Source organism: Ranitomeya variabilis, chromosome 3 (assembly GCF_051348905.1).
Source record: "Ranitomeya variabilis isolate aRanVar5 chromosome 3, aRanVar5.hap1, whole genome shotgun sequence".
NCBI lineage: Eukaryota > Metazoa > Chordata > Amphibia > Anura > Dendrobatidae > Ranitomeya > Ranitomeya variabilis.
Window position 1 is genome coordinate 153,225,153 of NC_135234.1, and position 21,105 is coordinate 153,246,257.

General features: G+C 44.1%; 1 protein-coding gene across 5 annotated transcripts in view; it reads left to right on the forward strand.

The window, feature by feature from the left end:
- TBL1X (transducin beta like 1 X-linked) overlaps positions 1-21,105 on the forward strand; it is a 453,077-nt gene that overhangs the window by 391,412 nt on the left and 40,560 nt on the right. For all 5 annotated transcript variants that reach the window (XM_077294734.1, XM_077294736.1, XM_077294737.1 and 2 more), the window contains exons 6-8: positions 13,518-13,767; positions 18,096-18,228; positions 20,732-20,873. In XM_077294734.1, the coding sequence (XP_077150849.1) occupies positions 13,518-13,767; positions 18,096-18,228; positions 20,732-20,873 (525 nt within the window). The remainder of the gene's footprint in view (positions 1-13,517; positions 13,768-18,095; positions 18,229-20,731; positions 20,874-21,105) is intronic.

Below are 21,105 nucleotides of genomic sequence, written 5' to 3' on the forward strand. Positions count from 1 at the left end.
CTGGATTTGGATACAAAATGGTTTCCAAAACTTTATACATCCCCAGGAGCACTGTGCAAGCGATCATATTGAAATGGAAGGAGTATCATACCACTGCAAATCTACCAAGACCCGGCCGTCCCTCTAAACTTTCATCTCAAACAAGAAGACTGATCAGAGCTGCAGCCAAGTGGCCCATGATCACTCTGGATGAACTGCAGAGATCTACAGCTGAGGTGGAACAGTCTGTCCATAGGACAACAATCAGTCGTACACTGCACAAATCTGGCCTTTATGGAAAAGTGGCAAGAAGAAAGCCATTTCTCAAAGATATCCATAAAAAGTGTCATTTAACGTTTGCAACAAGCCACCTGGGAGACACACCAAACATGTGGAAGTCAGATGAAACCAAAATCGAACTTTTTGGCAACAATGCCAAACGATATGTTTGGTGTAAAGGCAACACAGCTCATCACCCTGAACACACCATCCCCACTGTCAAACATGGTGGTTGCAGCATCATGGTTTGGGCCTGCTTTTCTTCAGCAGGGACAGGGAAGATGGTTAAAATTGATGGGAAGATTGATGGAGCCAAATACAGGATCATTCTTGAAGAAAACCTGTTGGAGTCTGCAAAAGACCTGAGACTGGGACGGAGATTTGTCTTCCAACAAGATCCCAAACATAAAGCAAAATCTACAAAGGAATGGTTCACAAATAAACATATCCAGGTGTTAGAATGGCCAAATCAAAGTACAGACCTCAATCCAATCGAGAATCTGTGGAAAGAGCTGAAAACTGCTGTTCACAAACGATCTCCATCAAACCTTACTGAGCTCGAGCTGTTTGCCAAGGAAGAATGGGCAAGAATTTCAGTCTCTCGATATACAAAACTGATAAAGACATTCCCCAAGCAACTTGCAGCTGAAATCGCAGGAAAAGGTGGCGCAACAAAGTATTAAGTAAAATGGGCTGAATAATATTGCACTCCCCACTTTTCAGTTTTTGATCTTCCACAAAAATTTAAAATAACCAATAAATTTCGTTCAACTTCACAATTGTGTTCCACTTGTTGTTGATTCTTCGCCAAAAATGTACATTTGGTATCTTTATGTTTAAAGCATGAAATGTGGGAAAAGGTTGAAAAGTTCCAGGGAGCCGAATACTTTCGCAAGGCACTGTAGCGGAGGGAAGATAAGGAGAATGGTTTATATATATGTGTGCTGCAAGATGGGGGCCATGTATACCAGGATTGGGATGAGGCGGCCATGTATACCAGAATGAGACTGAGGGGACCATGATGTATATCAGGATGGGGATGAGGGGGTCTTGTATGCCAGGATGGAGATGAGGGGACCATTTATACCAGGATGGGGATGAGGGGGCCATGTATACCAGTATGGGGATGAGGGGGCCAAGTATACCACGATAGTTTCTGCATGGCAACCTCTACTTCATAACAGCAAGAACTCAGCCTCGAGAACTCACCAAAATGAGGATGAAAACCATTACGAAAAAACGGTGCATTCCAGTATACTGGTAAACCCGACTGTTAAAGGTGAACTCTGCAAGAGTTAAGAACGAGGACCAGTCCTTCTGATCTGCAACGAAACATCTTAAAATTTGCTCCAACAACTGATTTGTCCTCTCAGTCTGAACATTGGTTTCAGGATGGTAAGCAGAGGAAAATGAATTTAGAGACAAACTGCACCCCCCTATTGGATACAATTTTCAAAGGAGAAAATTAAATCTATGGACAAATGATTCCACGGTATTTCTGGAATAGGCAATGTAGCCAATTCCCCAGCCATTTATGACAAATTTTAGCACATGCACAAACTTCACAAGTGGCTACAAAACCTTTTGTATTGTTAAACATGAATGGTTACCAAGAGTCTACATATAACTTTCTGCATAGCATTGATCCCAGGGTGACCACTCCAGATGGAGTCATAAAACTCTTGCAACAATCGTAATCTTAGATACACAATTGCCAGAGGGATCAAATACTTATTTCTCGCTGCAAAATGCAAATAAATATAAATAATTTATATACTGTGATTTTCGGGATTTTATTTTTGATATTCGATCTCTCAATATTAAAGTTAACCTACCCTTAAAATTATAGACTGTTCATGTCTTTGTCAGTGGGCAAACTTACCAAATCAGCAAGGGATCAAATAATTATTTCCATCACTGTAGATAGGTACTCTGTGTCTCCACCTTCAGGAGTAATCCAGTGGACAGGGACAGACTAGGGCACCCCTAGTTAGAGGAATTTTTTATGTGCCCACAGTCCCTTGACAGTCTGTGACAATGACACCCTGGTCCAGTAGAGGTGATCAAGAAGTGACCAGTCCACATCTTCAGTCGCCATAGCTCCTTTGCCGGGTGGATAGCATAAGTCACTTGTGATAAATGAGTATACAGATGAGACAGCAAAGGCTTGCAGTTACTGCTTTCTGAGGCAAGACCTTTTCCTGCCTCTGAGCTCATGATAAATCAAATCAGAAATCAAGTCAGTACTTAGGAGCTCCAGAAGTTGCTGAGCTTATTCGTCACTGACTTGTTTTATGATGAGTTCACAGGACTGGTGACACTGTAGAAACACTTATTCCTGTGATAAAACAGGCAGCGAAATGTGATACCTTTACAAATCAGCAGCTGTGAACTCATGCTGATTCATCTGTATAATCACTTATCATAAGTGACTTTTGCTTCCTCCACTGTCAGGAAGTTGTGGTACATGCTGACCATGAACATCAGCAGCTCTGTATGGTGGAACACAGCAAATACCACCATATAGCAAGGTCACATTTATGAGAATATTTCAGCACAGCAACATTTTTTTAATATACAATTGTGAAACTTATTATTATTCCAAGATCAATTAATTAAAATGCACTTTGATCATGGAAAAATTCCTTTAATGACAAGCCAGGGAAATGTGCTATTAAGTAAAATGTACTTTGTGGGACAGTAGATTGCACTAGTGAATTTATTCTTCTGGGAGTGAACTGATTTGCATGTTTGTATCAAAGTGGTAAGACAGGCAATAGCAAATTTCTGCAAAACATCCACAATTCACAATTTTGCAAATATCATAGATAACCAATATAGAGGTCGTTATAAAAGCACGTGCAAATTTACCTGATTTTTTTTCTTCATGTGTTTGCTACTATAATCCAGTTCTGCACTCAAAAGGTTAAATAACGAGATCTTTTAAACCTGAGCACTTTGTTTTCCTAAATCACTAATGTAATTAAATTTATAGAGAAAGATATAATCACGATTTAAGGGCGGAAAATTTATGTTTGCGAAAGAATACTGTTTTCTTATCAACTGGAGCACAGTAATTTTCTTATCAGCCGCCTTTTGTCCACAATTATCAGCTGCTTTTTTGATAATAACAGTTTTATAATTACTTTCTAAAGTGAAGAAAGAAAAATAGGGGAACATGACATTAGCGGAGAGAACTCTGAGAAAGGTTTAATTATGTAATACAATTTTCCTCCACCTCTCTACAAGAAAGCCTATAATAACACAGAAAGCATATATATTAGAGGAATAACTAGCAGGCGTGCGCCGAGGCACAGGGCCTGACTTGGCCAATAATCTATCACTATGTCTGTTGTTATTGTTATTAGTCAGTGTGTATTATGGAGTATTGTCATATGGTTTTAATAGACAGCTATATAATGTATTCATAAAATATTACAACAGAATATTAAAAAGATCACAACTGCAATAAAACTTGATAAATCTAGCACTTGCAAAAATCCTGTTGATACTTCTGATACATACGGTTTTCTAGTTTATTCTTGTTCAATTTCCCAACACTTCTATGGTTACAATTTACATGGTGACAGAGCTAATTAGCATGTGTAGCTGCAGACTTGTGAATCCACACGTCATGCACATAACGCGCTGTGTGGACTCTCCAGTGTCGGCGTCGGGAGCAGGCGGTCATGCGTATGTGATATCCATACTCCTGGCCACATTCCGACTAGACTAATTCCAGCTTTGCTCAATACACTGGCACTAAACAAGGCTGCACCCATCTAGTTGGAATGTGGCCCATGAGAATACATATTGCATATTTGCAGTCACGTAACCGCCTCTCCCAGTGCCAGCAATGAAGAGTCCTCATTACATGCAGTTTCTTCGGTGTGAGGACTCACAAATTTGCAGTCACATAGACTGTCTGCAGACTTGTAGCTTTAAACCAGTGAACCCCATTAAGTCGCCATTATTTATAGCAGCAATAGCTGTAGACAGGAATAAAATTTGTGTGAGTCGATTCGCAAAACCGATGATAGAGCATCAGGCTGGCTAATTTAAAGGAGAGCCAAGGATGCAGTCAGGTAAAACTTGATTAACAGGGCTCTTGCCCAGTTGCCAGAGATTATCGATGTGTCGGAGGGATCGGGTCTTGCGTACTGATTTGCACGAACTGTAGATAGAGATTGGACAATTTTCTTTTTAAAATTATTCCAATTGTAAAATTGTGACATTTTGTGAGATCTAATAGAACAATGTAACATCTAGTCTTGAAACAATTCCTTTAATAACTGAAATGGAGAATGGCTACAAAGTGTTTCATGCACTGGAGGATCTGGCACATCCATACATTACCTGGACAGGCCATTGTATGATGAAATGCTTGATTCACTGTGTGGTGACACTGCAGGAGAATTGACCTTTTGCTGTTCACCCTGACACTCAGAGATATTACTGGAGGTCACAGCTCTATTGTTGAGGGACCCTTTTATCAAAAAGATATTGCCTCAACTGGATAATCCACATTTAATTTACGAGGGCGAGTTAGCAAGTTATCTCCACTCTGGCTGTAGAATTTATTATTATCAATTTTCAGAAAAGACAAATACATGATTTTTTACATAACTTCCCTGCTTTTCATTACACTTTGTTCAGCTGTCAACAAGCTTTCGTATTCCATCATTAAAAATTATTTAAGGCTGCTCTATGAGCCACAAATGCACAACTCTTCGTCAAACGTGAATCTTTGTCCTCGTAGGGCTTCTCTGAGGAGACTAAATCGGTGATAGTCCTATGGGACAAGATCAAGACTATAGGAAGGATGGATTTGCCCTTTTCTTACTTTCGACTCTGCAAAAACTCTTACTGTCTCACTTATTCATTCTCGTCTGGAGTATTGTAACTCTCTACTAATCGGCCTCCCTCTTACCAAACTCCCCCCGCTCCAATCTGTCCTGAATGCTGCTGCCAGAATCATATTCCTCACCAACTGCTACACCGATGCCTCTACCTTGTGCCAGTCATTACATTGGCTACCCATCCACTCCAGAATCCAGTACAAAACTACTACCCTCATCCACAAAGCACTCCATGGCTCAGCACCACCCTACATCTCCTCTCTGGTCTCAGTCTACCACCCTACCCATGCCCTCCGCTCCGCTAATGACCTCAGGTTAGCATCCTCAATAATCAGAACCTCCCATTCCCGTCTCCAAGACTTTACACGTGCTGCGCCGATTCTTTGGAATGCATTACCTAGGTTAATATGATTAATCCCCAATCCCCACAGTTTTAAGCGTGCCCTAAAAACTAGTGTTGTGCGATACCTTCCGATATGCAAAGGTATTGGTATCAGATTGGATCGGCCGATATCCCAAAAATATCGGAAATCGCCGATACCGATACCCAATACCAATGCATATCAATGGGACACAAAATATCGGAATGGTTCCCAGGGTCTGAAGGAGAGGAAGCTCTCCTTCAGGCCCTGAGATCCATATCTAATATATAATTGCCTAGAATACTACTTCCTGCAATTTGTGCCAACTTCCGTGGCTTTGTCCGGAGATAATGTCCGGAGATAATGTCCGGAGCTAATGTCCGGAGCTAATGTCCGGAGATAAGTGACGTCACCAGTGTCCTACACCCAGGCAGAGCACAGGGGCCCCAGGCAGCATATGGGGCCCCAGGCAGAGCACAGTGGCCCCAGGCAGAGCACAGGGGCCCCAGGCAGCATATGGGGCCCCAGGCAGAGCACAGTGGTCCCAGGCAGAGCACAGGGGCCCCAGGCAGCCTATGGGGCCCCAGGCAGAGCACAGTGGCCCCAGGCAGTGCACAGGGGCCCCAGGCAGCATATGGGGCCCCAGGCAGAGCACAGGGGCCCCAGGCAGCATATGGGGCCCCAGGCAGAGCACAGTGGCCCCAGGCAGAGCACAGGGGCCCCAGGCAGAACATGGAGCCCCAGGCAGAGCACAGGGGCCCCAGGCAGAGCACAGGGGCCCCAGGCAGAGCACAGGGGCCCCAGGCAGCATATGGGGCCCCAGGCAGAGCACAGGGGCCCCAGGCAGCATATGGGGCCCCAGGCAGAGCACAGTGGCCTCAGGCAGAGCACAGGGGCCCCAGGCAGCCTATGGGGCCCCAGGCAGAGCACAGTGGCCCCAGGCAGAGCACAGTGGTCCCAGGCAGAGCACAGGGGCCCCAGGTAGCCTATGGGGCCCCAGGCAGAGCACAGTGGCCCCAGGCAGAGCACAGGGGCCCCAGGCAGCATATGGGGCCCCAGGCAGAGCACAGGGGCCCCAGGCAGCATATGGGGCCCCAGGCAGAGCACAGTGGCCCCAGGCAGAGCACAGGGGCCCCAGGCAGAACATGGGGCCCCAGGCAGAGCACAGGGGCCCCAGGCAGAGCACAGGGGCCCCAGGCAGAGCACAGGGGCCCCAGGCAGCATATGGGGCCCCAGGCAGAGCACAGGGGCCCCAGGCAGCATATGGGGCCCCAGGCAGAGCACAGTGGCCCCAGGCAGAGCACAGGGGCCCCAGGCAGAACATGGGGCCCCAGGCAGAGCACAGGGGCCCCAGGCAGAACATGGGGCCCCAGGCAGAGCACAGGGGCCCCAGGCAGAGCACAGGGGCCCCAGGCAGAACATGGGGCCCCAGGCAGAGCACAGGGGCCCCAGGCAGCATATGGGGCCCCAGGCAGAGCACAGTGGCCCCAGGCAGCATATGGGGCCCCAGGCAGAGCACAGTGGCCCCAGGCAGAGCACAGGGGCCCCAGGCAGCATATGGGGCCCCAGGCAGAGCACAGTGGTCCCAGGCAGAGCACAGGGGCCCCAGGCAGCTTATGGGGCCCCAGGCAGAGCACAGTGGCCCCAGGCAGAACATGGGGCCCCAGGCAGAGCACAGTGGCCCCAGGCAGAGCACAGGGGCCCCAGGCAGAACATGGGGCCCCAGGCAGAGCACAGGGGCCCCAGGCAGAGCACAGTGGCCCCAGGCAGAGCACAGGGGCCCCAGGCAGCATATGGGGCCCCAGGCAGAGCACAGTGGTCCCAGGCAGAGCACAGGGGCCCCAGGCAGCCTATGGGGCCCCAGGCAGAGCACAGTGGCCCCAGGCAGAACATGGGGCCCCAGGCAGAGCACAGGGGCCCCAGGCAGAGCACAGGGGCCCCAGGCAGCCTATGGGGCCCCAGGCAGAGCACAGTGGTCCCAGGTAGAGCACAGGGGCCCCAGGCAGCCTAAGGGGCCCCAGGCAGAGCACAGGGGCCCCAGGCAGCATATGGGGCCCCAGGCAGAGCACAGGGGCCCCAGGCAGCATATGGGGCCCCAGGCAGAGCACAGTGGCCCCAGGCAGAGCACAGGGGCCCCAGGCAGAACATGGGGCCCCAGGCAGAGCACAGGGGCCCCAGGCAGCATATGGGGCCCCAGGCAGAGCACAGGGGCCCCAGGCAGCATATGGGGCCCCAGGCAGAGCACAGCGATATTTTGGACCACTGTGCGGTGTTTCAGACCCCCTGTGTGATGTCTGGGGCCCTGTTCTTAAGTATATTAAAGATTAAAGTAACGTATATTAAAGTATATTATAGATCAAATTTGACACGTTTATGAGCACCATTGAGTGATATACTCAAGAATGACATAATTTTTCAACATTTTATGGTTTCAAACTGTAAACACTCAGAGTTTTTTTTACTTCAACCAGAAAACCTTAACGGTTCATAAAAAACTTGACTGTTCAGGATATGATAAAAGTCATAGTATTCTGAATCTTTAACTTATAAAGATACCTTTACATGGGGTGATTATTGGTTCCAGAGAGGCTTTCGGCCGATAATCGTACACATGGCTGGTGACAGGACAATACAATATAAACGTTCAAAGGTAAACACTAATAACATTAAAATCTAATATATAATTGCCTAGAATACTACTTCCGGCAATTTGTGCCAACTTCCGTGGCTTTGTCCGGAGATAATGTCCGGAGATAAGTGACGTCACCAGCGTCCTACACCCGCTCAGGGTGGACAAAGATATATGCCTTCGTGGTGCGCGGCACTTTTCTGATTGGTTGCCGCCTGCCACGAGCGACCAATCAGAAATGTGCCGTACTGTCAAGAATTGTCAAGAGCTGGTGAGTGCAGCCATTTTTTGTTCTTTCTTACTATTATTTATTAATTGTATTATTCTTACATTTGAATAAATAAAGTATATATGGATTCTAGACTCCCGATTCTTTAGAATCGGGCTGCCATCTAGTTCATGTATAAAATAAAGAATAAAAATAAAAAATATTGATATACTCACCCCTCCAACGGCCCCGGTTCTCACCGGTCCAAGCGTCTGCCTCCGTTCCTAAGAATGCAGAGTGAAGGACCTTCGTTGACGTCGCGGCTTGTGATTGGTCGCGTGACCGCTCATGTGACCGCTCACGCGACCAATCACAAGCCGCGACATCATCGAAGGTCCTTCACTCCCTGCATTCTTAGGAACGGAGGCACCGCTAAGAGCCAGGGTCCGCCGGAGGGGTGAGTGTTGTGAATTAGACTTTTTGGCTCCCTCTTGTGGTTACTAGTGATATGACTCTGGGATTGTCTTTCCTCAGTTTGGCACCCACCTGGGTCGTTAGTCCAGGGGTGTTGCTATATAAACTTCCTGGATCCTTAGTCCAGTGCCTGGCATCGTTGTAATAGTCTCTGGAGAAGGGGCATATCCGTCCATCCTCTTCCCCTCTTGGTACGGGATTCTTTTTTGTGGCTAAGAAGGACGGATCTTTGAGACCTTGTATTGACTATCGGCTTCTGAATAAAATCACTGTTAAATTTCAGTATCCTTTGCCTCTGTTGTCAGACTTGTTTGCCCGGATTAAAGGTGCCAAGTGGTTCACCAAGATAGATCTTCGTGGTGCGTACAACCTTGTGCGCATTAAGCAAGGAGACGAATGGAAGACAGCATTTAATACGCCCGAAGGTCATTTTGAGTACTTGGTGATGCCTTTTGGGCTCTCTAATGCTCCCTCAGTGTTTCAGTCCTTTATGCATGATATTTTCCGGAAGTATCTGGATAAATTTATGGTTGTTTATCTGGATGATATTCTGGTTTTCTCTGAAGATTGGGACTCACATGTGGAGCAGGTCAGGACGGTGTTTCAGGTTTTGCGTGAGAATGCTTTGTTTGTTAAGGGCTCAAAGTGTCTCTTTGGAGTACAGAAGGTTCCCTTTTTGGGGTTTATTTTTTCCCCTTCTGCTGTGGAGATGGACCCAGTCAAGGTCCGAGCTATTCATGATTGGACTCAACCCACGTCAGTTAAGAGTCTTCAGAAGTTCTTGGGTTTTGCTAACTTCTACCGTCGTTTTATCGCTAATTTTTCTAGCGTTGTTAAACCTTTGACAGATATGACCAAGAAAGGTTCTGATGTTGCTAACTGGGCTCCTGCAGCCGTGGAGGCGTTCCAAGAGTTGAAGCGCCGGTTTACTTCGGCGCCTGTTTTGTGCCAGCCTGATGTCTCACTTCCCTTTCAGGTCGAAGTGGATGCTTCTGAGATTGGGGCAGGGGCCGTTTTGTCGCAGAGAGGCCCTGGTTGCTCGGTAATGAGACCATGTGCTTTCTTCTCTAGGAAGTTTTCGCCTGCTGAGCGGAATTATGATGTTGGCAATCGGGAGTTGCTGGCCATGAAGTGGGCATTTGAGGAGTGGCGTCATTGGCTCGAGGGTGCTAAGCATCGTGTGGTGGTCTTGACTGATCACAAAAATTTGATGTATCTCGAGTCTGCTAAACGCCTGAATCCTAGACAGGCCCGCTGGTCATTGTTTTTCTCCCGTTTTGACTTTGTGGTCTCGTATTTACCAGGTTCAAAGAATGTGAAGGCTGATGCTCTTTCAAGGAGCTTTGTGCCTGACTCTCCTGGAGTCGCAGAACCAGTTGGTATTCTTAAAGAGGGAGTTATCTTGTCGGCCATTTCTCCTGATTTGCGACGTGTGTTGCAGAGATTTCAGGCTGGTAGACCTGACCCTTGTCCACCTGACAGACTGTTTGTTCCTGATAAGTGGACCAGCAGAGTCATTTCCGAGGTTCATTCCTCGGTGTTGGCAGGGCATCCGGGAATTTTTGGCACCAGAGATCTGGTGGCTAGGTCCTTTTGGTGGCCTTCCTTGTCACGGGATCTGCAGTCATTTGTGCAGTCCTGTGGGACTTGTGCTCGAGCTAAGCCTTGCTGTTCTCGTGCCAGCGGGTTGCTCTTGCCCTTGCCTGTCCCGAAGAGGCCTTGGACACACATTTCCATGGATTTCATTTCAGATCTCCCGGTGTCTCAGGGCATGTCTGTCATCTGGGTGGTATGTGATCGCTTTTCTAAAATGGTCCATTTGGTGCCTTTGCCTAAGCTGCCTTCCTCTTCCGATCTGGTTCCTGTGTTCTTTCAGAATGTGGTTCGTTTACACAGCATTCCTGAGAATATTGTGTCTGACAGAGGATCCCAGTTTGTTTCCAGGTTCTGGCGATCCTTTTGTGCTAGGATGGGCATTGATTTGTCGTTTTCGTCTGCCTTTCATCCTCAGACTAATGGACAAACGGAGCGAACTAATCAGACTCTGGAGGCTTATTTGAGGTGTTTTGTTTCGGCAGATCAGGATGATTGGGTGACCTTCTTGCCGTTGGCTGAGTTTGCCCTTAATAATCGGGCTAGTTCCGCTACTTTGGTTTCGCCATTTTTCTGCAACTCTGGTTTCCATCCTCGTTTTTCCTCGGGACATGTGGAGCCTTCTGACTGTCCTGGGGTAGATTCTGTGGTGGATAGGTTGCAGCAGATCTGGAATCATGTGGTGGACAACTTAAAGTTGTCACAGGAGAAGGCTCAGCGTTTTGCCAACCGCCGCCGCGGTGTGGGTCCCCGACTTCGTGTTGGGGATTTGGTATGGCTGTCTTCTCGATTTGTTCCTATGAAGGTCTCCTCTCCTAAATTTAAGCCTCGCTTCATCGGTCCTTACAAGATATTGGAAATCCTTAATCCTGTGTCCTTTCGCTTGGATCTTCCGGTGTCGTTTGCCATTCACAACATGTTCCATAGGTCTGTTGCGGCGGTACGTTGTACCTATGGTTCCTTCTGTTGAGCCTCCTGCTCCGGTGTTGGTTGAGGGCGAGTTGGAGTACGTGGTGGAGAAGATCTTGGATTCTCGTCTCTCCAGACGGAGGCTTCAGTATCTGGTCAAGTGGAAGGGCTATGGTCAGGAGGATAATTCCTGGGTGGTTGCTTCTGATGTGCATGCGGCCGATTTAGTTCGTGCCTTTCACGCTGCTCATCCTGATCGCCCTGGTGGTCTTGGTGAGGGTTCGGTGACCCCTCCTTAAGGGGGGGGTACTGTTGTGAATTAGACTTTTTGGCTCCCTCTTGTGGTTACTAGTGATATGACTCTGGGATTGTCTTTCCTCAGTTTGGCACCCACCTGGGTCGTTAGTCCAGGGGTGTTGCTATATAAACTTCCTGGATCCTTAGTCCAGTGCCTGGCATCGTTGTAATCAGATCCTTTCTGTTTGCTCCTGTCTGCTGGTCTTGGTTCGTGCAAAATTAAGCTAAGTCCTGCTTCTTTGTTTTTTGTTTATTTGCTTTGCTTTTATTTTTGTCCAGCTTGTACTAAATGTGATTCCTGACCTTGCTGGAAGCTCTAGGGGGCTGGTGTTCTCCCCCCGGGCCGTTAGACGGTTCGGGGGTTCTTGAATATCCAGCGTGGATATTTTGATAGGGTTTTTGCTGACCATATAAGTCATCTTACTATATTCTGCTTTTAGCTAGTGGGCCTCTCTTTGCTAAATACCTAGCTCATTCTTACGTTTGTCTTTTCCTCTTACCTCACCGTTATTATTTGTTGGGGGCTTGTATCCAACTTTTGGGGTCTTTTCTCTGGAGGCAAGAAAGGTCTTTCTTTTCCCTTCTAGGGTTAGTTAGTTCTCCGGCTGGCGCGAGACGTCTAGAACCAACGTAGGCACGTTCCCCGGCTGCTTCTATTTGTGGTGCTAGGATTAGATATATGGTCAGCTCAGTTACCACTGCCCTATGAGCTGGTTTTTTGTGTTTGCAGACTTAGTAATTATTTCTGAGACCCTCTGCCATTGAGGTCATAACAGGTGAGTATATCAATATTTTTTATATTTATTATTTATTTTTTACATGAATATGGATCCCAGGGCCTGAAGGAGAGTCTCCTCTCCTCCAGACCCTGGGAACCTTACGCACCGCACACTTCCGATTCCGATTTCCAATATCGCAAAAATATCGGAACTCGGTATCGGAATTCCGATACAGCAAATATCGGCCGATATCCGATATTTGCAGTATCGGAATGCTCAACACTACTAAAAACTCATTTGTTTAGACTGGCCTACCGCCTCAATGCATTAACCTAACCATCCCTGTGTGGCCCATTCAAAAATAAAAAAATAAAAAAATTCAGGTTCCTCTCATCATGTTCTCATACACTTTATGCAGTTAATAGCACTCTATGTCTGTACTGCTACATACTTAGGCAGTTAACTGGTTCATGCAGCTTTACATGAACACCCGAGCCTTACACTATGGCTGGTCCAAATAACTAAAGCAATTGTTACCATCCACCTCTCGTGTCTCCCCTTTTCCTCATAGTTTGTAAGCTTGCGAGCAGGGCCCTCATTCCTCCTGGTATCTGTTTTGAACTGTGATTTCTGTTATGCTGTAATGTCTATTGTCTGTACAAGTCCCCTCTATAATTTGTAAAGCGCTGCGGAATATGTTGGCGCTATATAAATAAAAATTATTATTATTATTATTATTCACACCTCAAAACAAAGTTTTGGGAGAGTGTAGACAGTATTGGCAGTGGTAGGCAGATGTGCCTTGCCATGCAACAACACAATGCCTTGGATTTCAGTTTCTCCATATATGCAGTTTCTCCATATTGTGCTCAAAATTTTCAATAAATATCAGCAGACACATGCTCAGATCACAAAAAAGAGCAAATGACTACATGCTGCCCTTCTTTTGTGCAAATCATATGTGGGGCAGCCATTGCTTCTCACGCCGCAGTCACACATGAACTGACATGAACACATGCACAGCAGTGACTGGGGAGACAGTGACCTTAAGTAAAAGGCGCTGATAACTCAGTGTGGTCAACAAAAGGTTTAGTATAACCGGAAAGTAAAAGATGCTTGACTCATCCTTGTACTTTCAGATTTTGCATTCAGAGATCAGGGAAGAGTAGTTTGCGGCACTCATAACTATATATGTATTAATTTGTCTAGGACGGAACAGTCTTTGATGGTCGGCCGATAGAGTCACTGTCTCTGATTGATGCCGTGATGCCAGATGTTGTACAAACCAGGCAACAAGCCTTCAGAGAGAAGTTGGCACAGCAGCAAGCTGCATCAACAGCATGTACACCAAGTGCAGCACCCGTCACCACTGCGTCCGCAGCTCCTGCACAACAACAGATCACACCAAAGAATGGAGCAGCCACTGTGAATGGTGATGAAAATGGGGCACATGCAATAAGTAAGTAAAAGGAAATGTTTAAAAGGAAGCTATCATCAGAAAATAACTTATTGTTTAAATCAAGTTTTTGTGTTACATGTATTTTGAAAAATAATCATTATCTTTATTTATAAAATAAGATTCGTAATATTGAAATTTTCACACTGGCCACTAGGTCTTTTTTAGACTCATAAGCCCAAATTTATGAAAGCTTTTAAGCAAGGAAACTGTCGTGAAATGCTTTGCATTCACACCTCAATACATTAGGCACAGTACATATGCTTATGAGAATACAGAAGTCACAAAAAGAAATTTCTGCCATGGTCATAAACATTTGTGGCATGCATATTATTAAATTGCTTCAGTTAGTTAGGCAGCATAAGAAAAGCAAGTTTATAGTTGACTTGTGTTTTCAATCTGTTATTATCCTCCTGCTGTGACATTTTTTGTTTAATATCAGGGGTGGGGAACATTTTTTCTGGCAAGGGCTATTTGGATATTTATAACATCAGTTGTGGACTGTGCAAAATCATTAAATTGAAAATCATCCTGCTATACTTGGCCATGATGTGATGGCTGGAACTACTTTTCTTTGGTGGGGCATGTAATGTAAGGTGGTATTGAGGGTGTTGCTATTCGTAACTGAGTTTTCAGGTTTATGTCAGTCAGTCTGGAGCGTAGTCAACTCTTTGTGATAAGTTTTGTAAAAAAACCAGTAGTGTTGAGCATTCCGATACCGCAAGTATCGGGTATCGGCCGATACTTGCGGGTATCGGAATTCCGATACCGAGATCCGATACTTTTGTGGTATCGGGTATCGGTATCGAAACAACATTAATGTGTAAAATACAACATTAATGTGTAAAATAAAGAATTAAAATAAAAAATATTGCTATACTCACCTCTCCGACGCAGCCTGGACCTCACCGAGGGAACCGGCAGCGTTCTTTGCTTAAAATGCGCGCTTTTCCTTCCTTCCGTGACGTCACGGCTTCTGATTGGTCGCGTGCCGCCCATGTGGCCGCGACGCGACCAATCACAGCAAGCCGTGACGTAATTTTCAGGTCCTTCTAGGCATTCAGTATTTTAAAATTACGTTCCGGCTTTGTGATTGGTCGCGTCGCGGTCACATGGGCGGCACGCAACCAATCACAAGCCGTGACGTAATTTTAAAAATACGCGCGTCTCCTGCCTCCCGTGATGTCACGGCTTGTGATTGGTCGCGTCGCCCATGTGACCGCGACGCGACCAATCACAAAGCCGGAACGTAATTTTAAAATACTGAATGCCTAGAAGGACCTGAAAATTACGTCACGGCTTGCTGTGATTGGTCGCGTCGCGGCCACATGGGCGGCACGCGACCAATCAGAAGCCGTGACGTCACGGAAGGAAGGAAAAGCGCGCATTTTAAGCAAAGAACGCTGCCGGTTCCCTCGGTGAGGTCCAGGCTGCCTCGGAGAGGTGAGTATAGCAATATTTTTTATTTTAATTCTTTATTTTACACATTAATATGGTTCCCAGGGCCTGAAGGAGAGTTTCCTCTCCTTCAGACCCTGGGAACCATCAGGGATACCGTCCGATACTTGAGTCCCATTGACTTGTATTGGTATCGGGTATCGGTATCGGATTAGATCCGATACTTTGCCGGTATCGGCCGATACTTTCCGATACCGATACTTTTAAGTATCGGACGGTATCGCTCAACACTAAAAACCAGCCCTCTGCAGTGAGTCGTTCTGAACACAAATGCATATTTCACTGCATGTCTCCTCAAAGAGGGAAATTCATCACTGCTCATGTTACATTTATAGATCTCAAGCAGTGGGAGGTCTTCTGCATAGAGCACTTAAGAGACACTGAGACTGCTTTATATACATCACATAGGAAATACCGAGACTGCTGTATACACATCACATAGAGACAGAGACTGTTGTAAACACATCACATAGGATACCCTGAGACTGCTGTATACTCATCACACAGGAGACACTGAGAGTGCTGTATACACATCATATTGGAGACACTAAGACTGATGTATATACATCACATAGGATACACTGAGATTTCTGTATACATCACAAAGGAGACACTGGCACTGGTGCACCTTCTTCGCATAGGAAACACTGGGACTAGTGCATATATATCACATAGTAGACACTGGGACCAGAGCATATACATCATATAGGAGACACTGGGACTGGTGCATATACTGTACATCACATAGGAGACTCTGGGACTTGCGCATATACATTACACGGGAGACATTGTACTGTGACTGCTGCCTTCACCATTGGAACTGGAGCGCAGTGTGGAGAAAAAAGGGCACAGAATTTTAGGAACAGAATATCTAGCCAACCAATAAGGAAGGGGGTGGATCAATCATGTTTTGGGTTGTGTTGCTACCAATGGCACGGGGGAACATTTCACAGGTGGAAGATAGAATGGACTCAATGAAATTTCAATATATTCTTGATGCAAATATAGCATCAGCTGTAAAAAAGCTGAAGTTGAAAGAGGATGGATGGATAATCGATGTGAATACTTTTCTGCCTAATGATGGCAAAAGTATTCTCCGAGTGATACCTTTATTGGCTAACCAGAAAAAAATGTTTGCAAGCTTTCAGAGCACAGTGGCTCCTTCTTCAAGCAGGATTACAAATAGATTAAGAAGGAAAAGGAAATCAAATTAGGCATTTTGTTGCAAATGGAGAGGCGGTGGGAATGATGTTCTTATTTAAATGGAAAGGCAGTGGGAATGATGTTCTTAGTCCGTCTGGTGGAGGTGTGAATTGTATCCATGTAGTGACTCATAAATCCAGGTGTTAAATTGAGTCCTAGTGTCAAAGATTTTAACATCTTTTTCAGTTTGAATTCCCAATTTTTTTTTCTCTGTCATCCTTAAAATGACCTTTTAGTGTCAAGACTTTTAAGTCTGTCATACAATGTCCAGTTCCAGAGAAATGTTTTCCCACAGGTGTGTCCATTTTATTTTCTGGTTAGACAATAAAGGTATCACTCTGAGAATACTTTTGCCATCATTGGGCAGAAAGTATTCACATCTATTTTTATGGCTAACAGGGTACCACAATATAATTTGTTATTGTACATCACAAATGGATAATGAATTATCTTAAACACATGTCAAAATCCACCATAAACTACCTCAAAAGGCACAAGCTGAAGGTTTTAAAATGGCCCTCACAGTCCCCTGATCTGAGCATCATTGAAAATCTGTGGCTAGACCTCAAAATAGCAGTGCATGCAAGACGACCCAGGAATCTCACAGAACTGGAAGAATTTTCCAAGGAAGAATGGATGAAAATCCCTCAAACAAGACTATTGTCTAGCTGCAAAACTGTTTACAAGCTGTGATACTTTCAAAAGGGGGTGCTACTAGGTACTAACCATGCAAGATGCCCAAACTTTTGCATTGGCCTATTTTGTTTTCTGTAATTTTTAAAATATAAATGATAATATTATTTTTTTTTGCCTAAAACAAAAGGAAATGTGTCATGTTTAACGTTAGGCCTTTTAGAGATCATTCCATCTTCAACTTGCTTAACTGTTCACAATAACAGTAATTCTGACCAGGGGTGCCCAAAGTTTTACATGTCACTATAAATAGTTGTATCCAAAATTAGAGAGTTTTTGCTGGCTGGCTATGTCAATGTGGAAACTTAATTAGAAAAAAAATCATCAACAGATTTGGGTGCACCCATTAGTTTAGTGCTTTTATGTCATACATGACTTATTTTAGGTGTCTACTTTCTTGACAAATTCCCTTTCATGTTCACAGTATCTAGTAAGAAAAATATAATGACTAGTGCAACCTACTCTCCATTAAACATAGATTTTTGTACCCTGTTATGACTATGTCGAATCCTAATTAGCAAATTAACCAGCAATAGATTATAATAATTCCCTTAGGCATATGAAATAATATTTTTGCCTTTCCAAAAATATGTTTGTATTTTTTCTAGGATTTTTTTTAACACTGCAGATTCCTTTTTTTATCCCCCCAACCAGAATAGTCACATATTTCTGATTAATCGTAATAATCATGAATACTTTGGATCTTTGTAGAATTGGTTTATAAAAGTAATCATGTTTTCATTCTGCCATTATTTCAGTGCTTTTCATAAAGCATCTTAAATATCACTTGCCGCATAACATGGGAAACTGCTCGAATTTTTACAATTCCATTTTATTTGAAAGCTTTTGTGGAATATAAAACAGACACTGAGCGGTGCGCTTGCAAATGATTTCTCCATACCAGCTGCTGACAGCATCATTATATGTAACCAGTGAGTGATATTGGACATGTAACAAGATTCTCATGCACTTTCCAGATAACCATGCAGAACCAATGGAAATTGATGGTGATGTGGAAATTCCATCAAACAAGGCAACGGTACTTCGTGGACATGAATCAGAAGTATTCATCTGTGCCTGGAACCCAGTCACTGATCTATTAGCATCTGGGTAAGGAAACTAAATCAGAAATTATATAGCAAAATTCTATCCAAAGAAAACAGAATAAGTCACATGTAATTGTATCGTAAAAGTGAACTTTTATTTTTAATTCAGTCATATAGAAGGTCATAGTGGAAAATTATCTGTAAGGCTATGTTCACATCCAGCATTTTTACAGTTTTTTTATGCAAATTAAAAGCTGCTTTTTACAGTACCAGCAAAAGCAATGAGATTTCAGAAATCTCATGCACACGCTTGTTTTTTTTTATGACTGAATTTAAGAATTGTAGCGTTTTTTAAATCTGCAGCATTTCAGTTCTTTTCAGCTTTTTTGCAGCAATTTTGTGTCATTTTTGATGAACAAAGACAACTTTACTAAATATGTACTACAGACAAATCACACAGGTAATCCACACCCCAAAAAATACAGGGCAAAACACTTTGAAAAATGACGCAAAAGCATTGTAAAACGTGTGCCTTTCTATCGCAGCATTTTTACTCCCAAAAAATGCAGCAAAAAGGTTGCGTGTGAACACTGCATAATGCTTTCCATGTTTGTTAGTGAAAGCAGACCTGAAAATGTTTGGCAATATTCTAAACTAAGCCTTGGACCTCAATGCCAAGCAGCAGCTACAAGAGTACATAGGGAAAAACATATAATTAACTTAAACACAAATAAAATCTTAATGTTAATAAAACAGATTAAGGCTGGAGTCATACTAGTGTGCAATATGCTAATGACCCCAGCTCCTGTTCTACTGTTAGCTGCAGCCAAGTGTCATGCTACTGTGCTCCTATCCTGTCGCACAGAGAGAATCGGAGCACCGCTGCGGAGGAGGCGGAGAAAGTAATTTCTTTATCTCCTCCGCTGCCAACGTTGGCGTATATCGCACCACACTCGGGTGATATTGTGAGTTGTGTCACTCACACCTATAGACTTATATGGGTGATCCGAGACTCGATCAAGTCTCAGTGCCAACCTTCTCGCATGCCAATTTGGCATGAGTAAATGATCACAGATCTGAGCTGCCCCCTAGCGTAACACTGGGCCGGTGCTACGCGATGTTTACTCACGTAGCACTCGGCTGTATTGTACGGTAGCTTGACTCTGGCCTAATACAAGAGATGTGTGTGTCCAGCTGTGAAGGATGGAGTTTATGTTGAATTCCCTATAATTAGCAGTTTCATGCAAATTTAAGCAATTTAAGATTTGATCCACAAATACAACCTTGCATGGCATCATTTCCCGCACTGCTGATGCCCAGCAGCGATGATATCTGTCAAATTACCTTGGCCATCACAGATCAGCAGTGTCTAGTGGAGCCCAATTTGTACAATATGGCAAAGTCATTTTTCATCTCCAGAGTAAGTCTCCTGGGTAAGTCTCTCTCCTATAGCGTGTAAGCGCTTATGATCAATGGAGTCCTCTCACTCTTTTTCCTCTGTAGGGAATAAGCATTTATGGGTAGCAGGATCCCCTCTCTGTATCTCTCAACCATAGACAGTAAGCTCCTTTAGTCAGTGGGGTCCTCTCTCTCTGTCTGTGTCTCTCTCTTCTGTAGGGTGTAATCACATGGTTAATAGAGTACTCTCTCTCCTATAGAATGTAATATAGAAGAGATGGAAAAAACAAATGGGCAATAGTGTCTTATCCAAATGGAAAGTACCACCTGGTCAGGTTGTGAACTGCACCACACAATGTTCTGGATTAGGCTGCTGCAGACCCTCAAATAGTCAACGAATTAAGAAGGGGGAAAAAGGGTTTTTTCTCCACTGCCAAGAGTACAAATGATAATTCTATAGAAAGCACCAGGAACCATAATAAAGGAATGCTGTTTATTGTCGACGCTTTGCAAGGTAAAATAAGCGTCTTCCACAAGACAAACCACAAGTTTGAGGATTTCTGATCCAGCTTAAAAAATCATTACACCTGACTAGTTCATACCAAGTGCATGGCCAAAAAGAAATGCAACTTTTTTGAGTTATCCCTTTGTCAATAGATCTGGTGACCATTTACAGATGCATTTTATCTTCTCAAAAAATGTATTTGTTAAAAGAAGGCAAATACCTATGTATACTAACAAAGGAGAAACATAGGAGTTTTATGGTAGAAAAACTTATGACAAATCTTTATTAATGCAATCACACGTATATTGACAAACAATTTAAAAAAAGTATATATATGATGGTAAAAAATTAAAAAATTGTTTGTCAATATACGTGTGATTGTATTAATAAAGATTTGTCATAAGTTTTTCTACCATAAAACTCCTATGTTTCTCCTTTGTTAGTATATTGTAATGGAGTGGTATACAGGTAGCTAGGTGATGGCGCTTGGTTTACTGATTAATATGAGTCTTGGCATTTTTGTATTGAAATACCTATGTATAGTGCAACATTTAACTAACCAATAAATCAAGTAAGATGGGAAATAAATAACTATATGATGTTAAAGTTCCTTTAATTTCTACGCTGACAAACAAAATCATATTTTTTATATATATATATAAAGGTCAGGAGACTCAACGGCAAGAATATGGAATTTGAATGAAAACAATAGTAGCAACTCCACTCAGCTAGTGTTACGGCACTGTATACGAGAAGGTGGACAGGATGTTCCAAGCAACAAAGACGTCACCTCATTAGACTGGAATGTAAGTTATTTTGACAACATACTGACAATTCTCTGCTTGACCATTATATATTCTTCTAAGGGGGTTTTCAATTTAGCTTCTAAACTCTCCAGTCCTCTACGACATACTGATCTCATGGGTCCTGCCAATGTGCCTGCAACCCAACGTCCAGGAGAGCAACTGAAGAACACAATACCTTCCTATTAAAACTCTCACAGACTGCTCCAATGTGTCTCTTCTCAATCTTTATTGG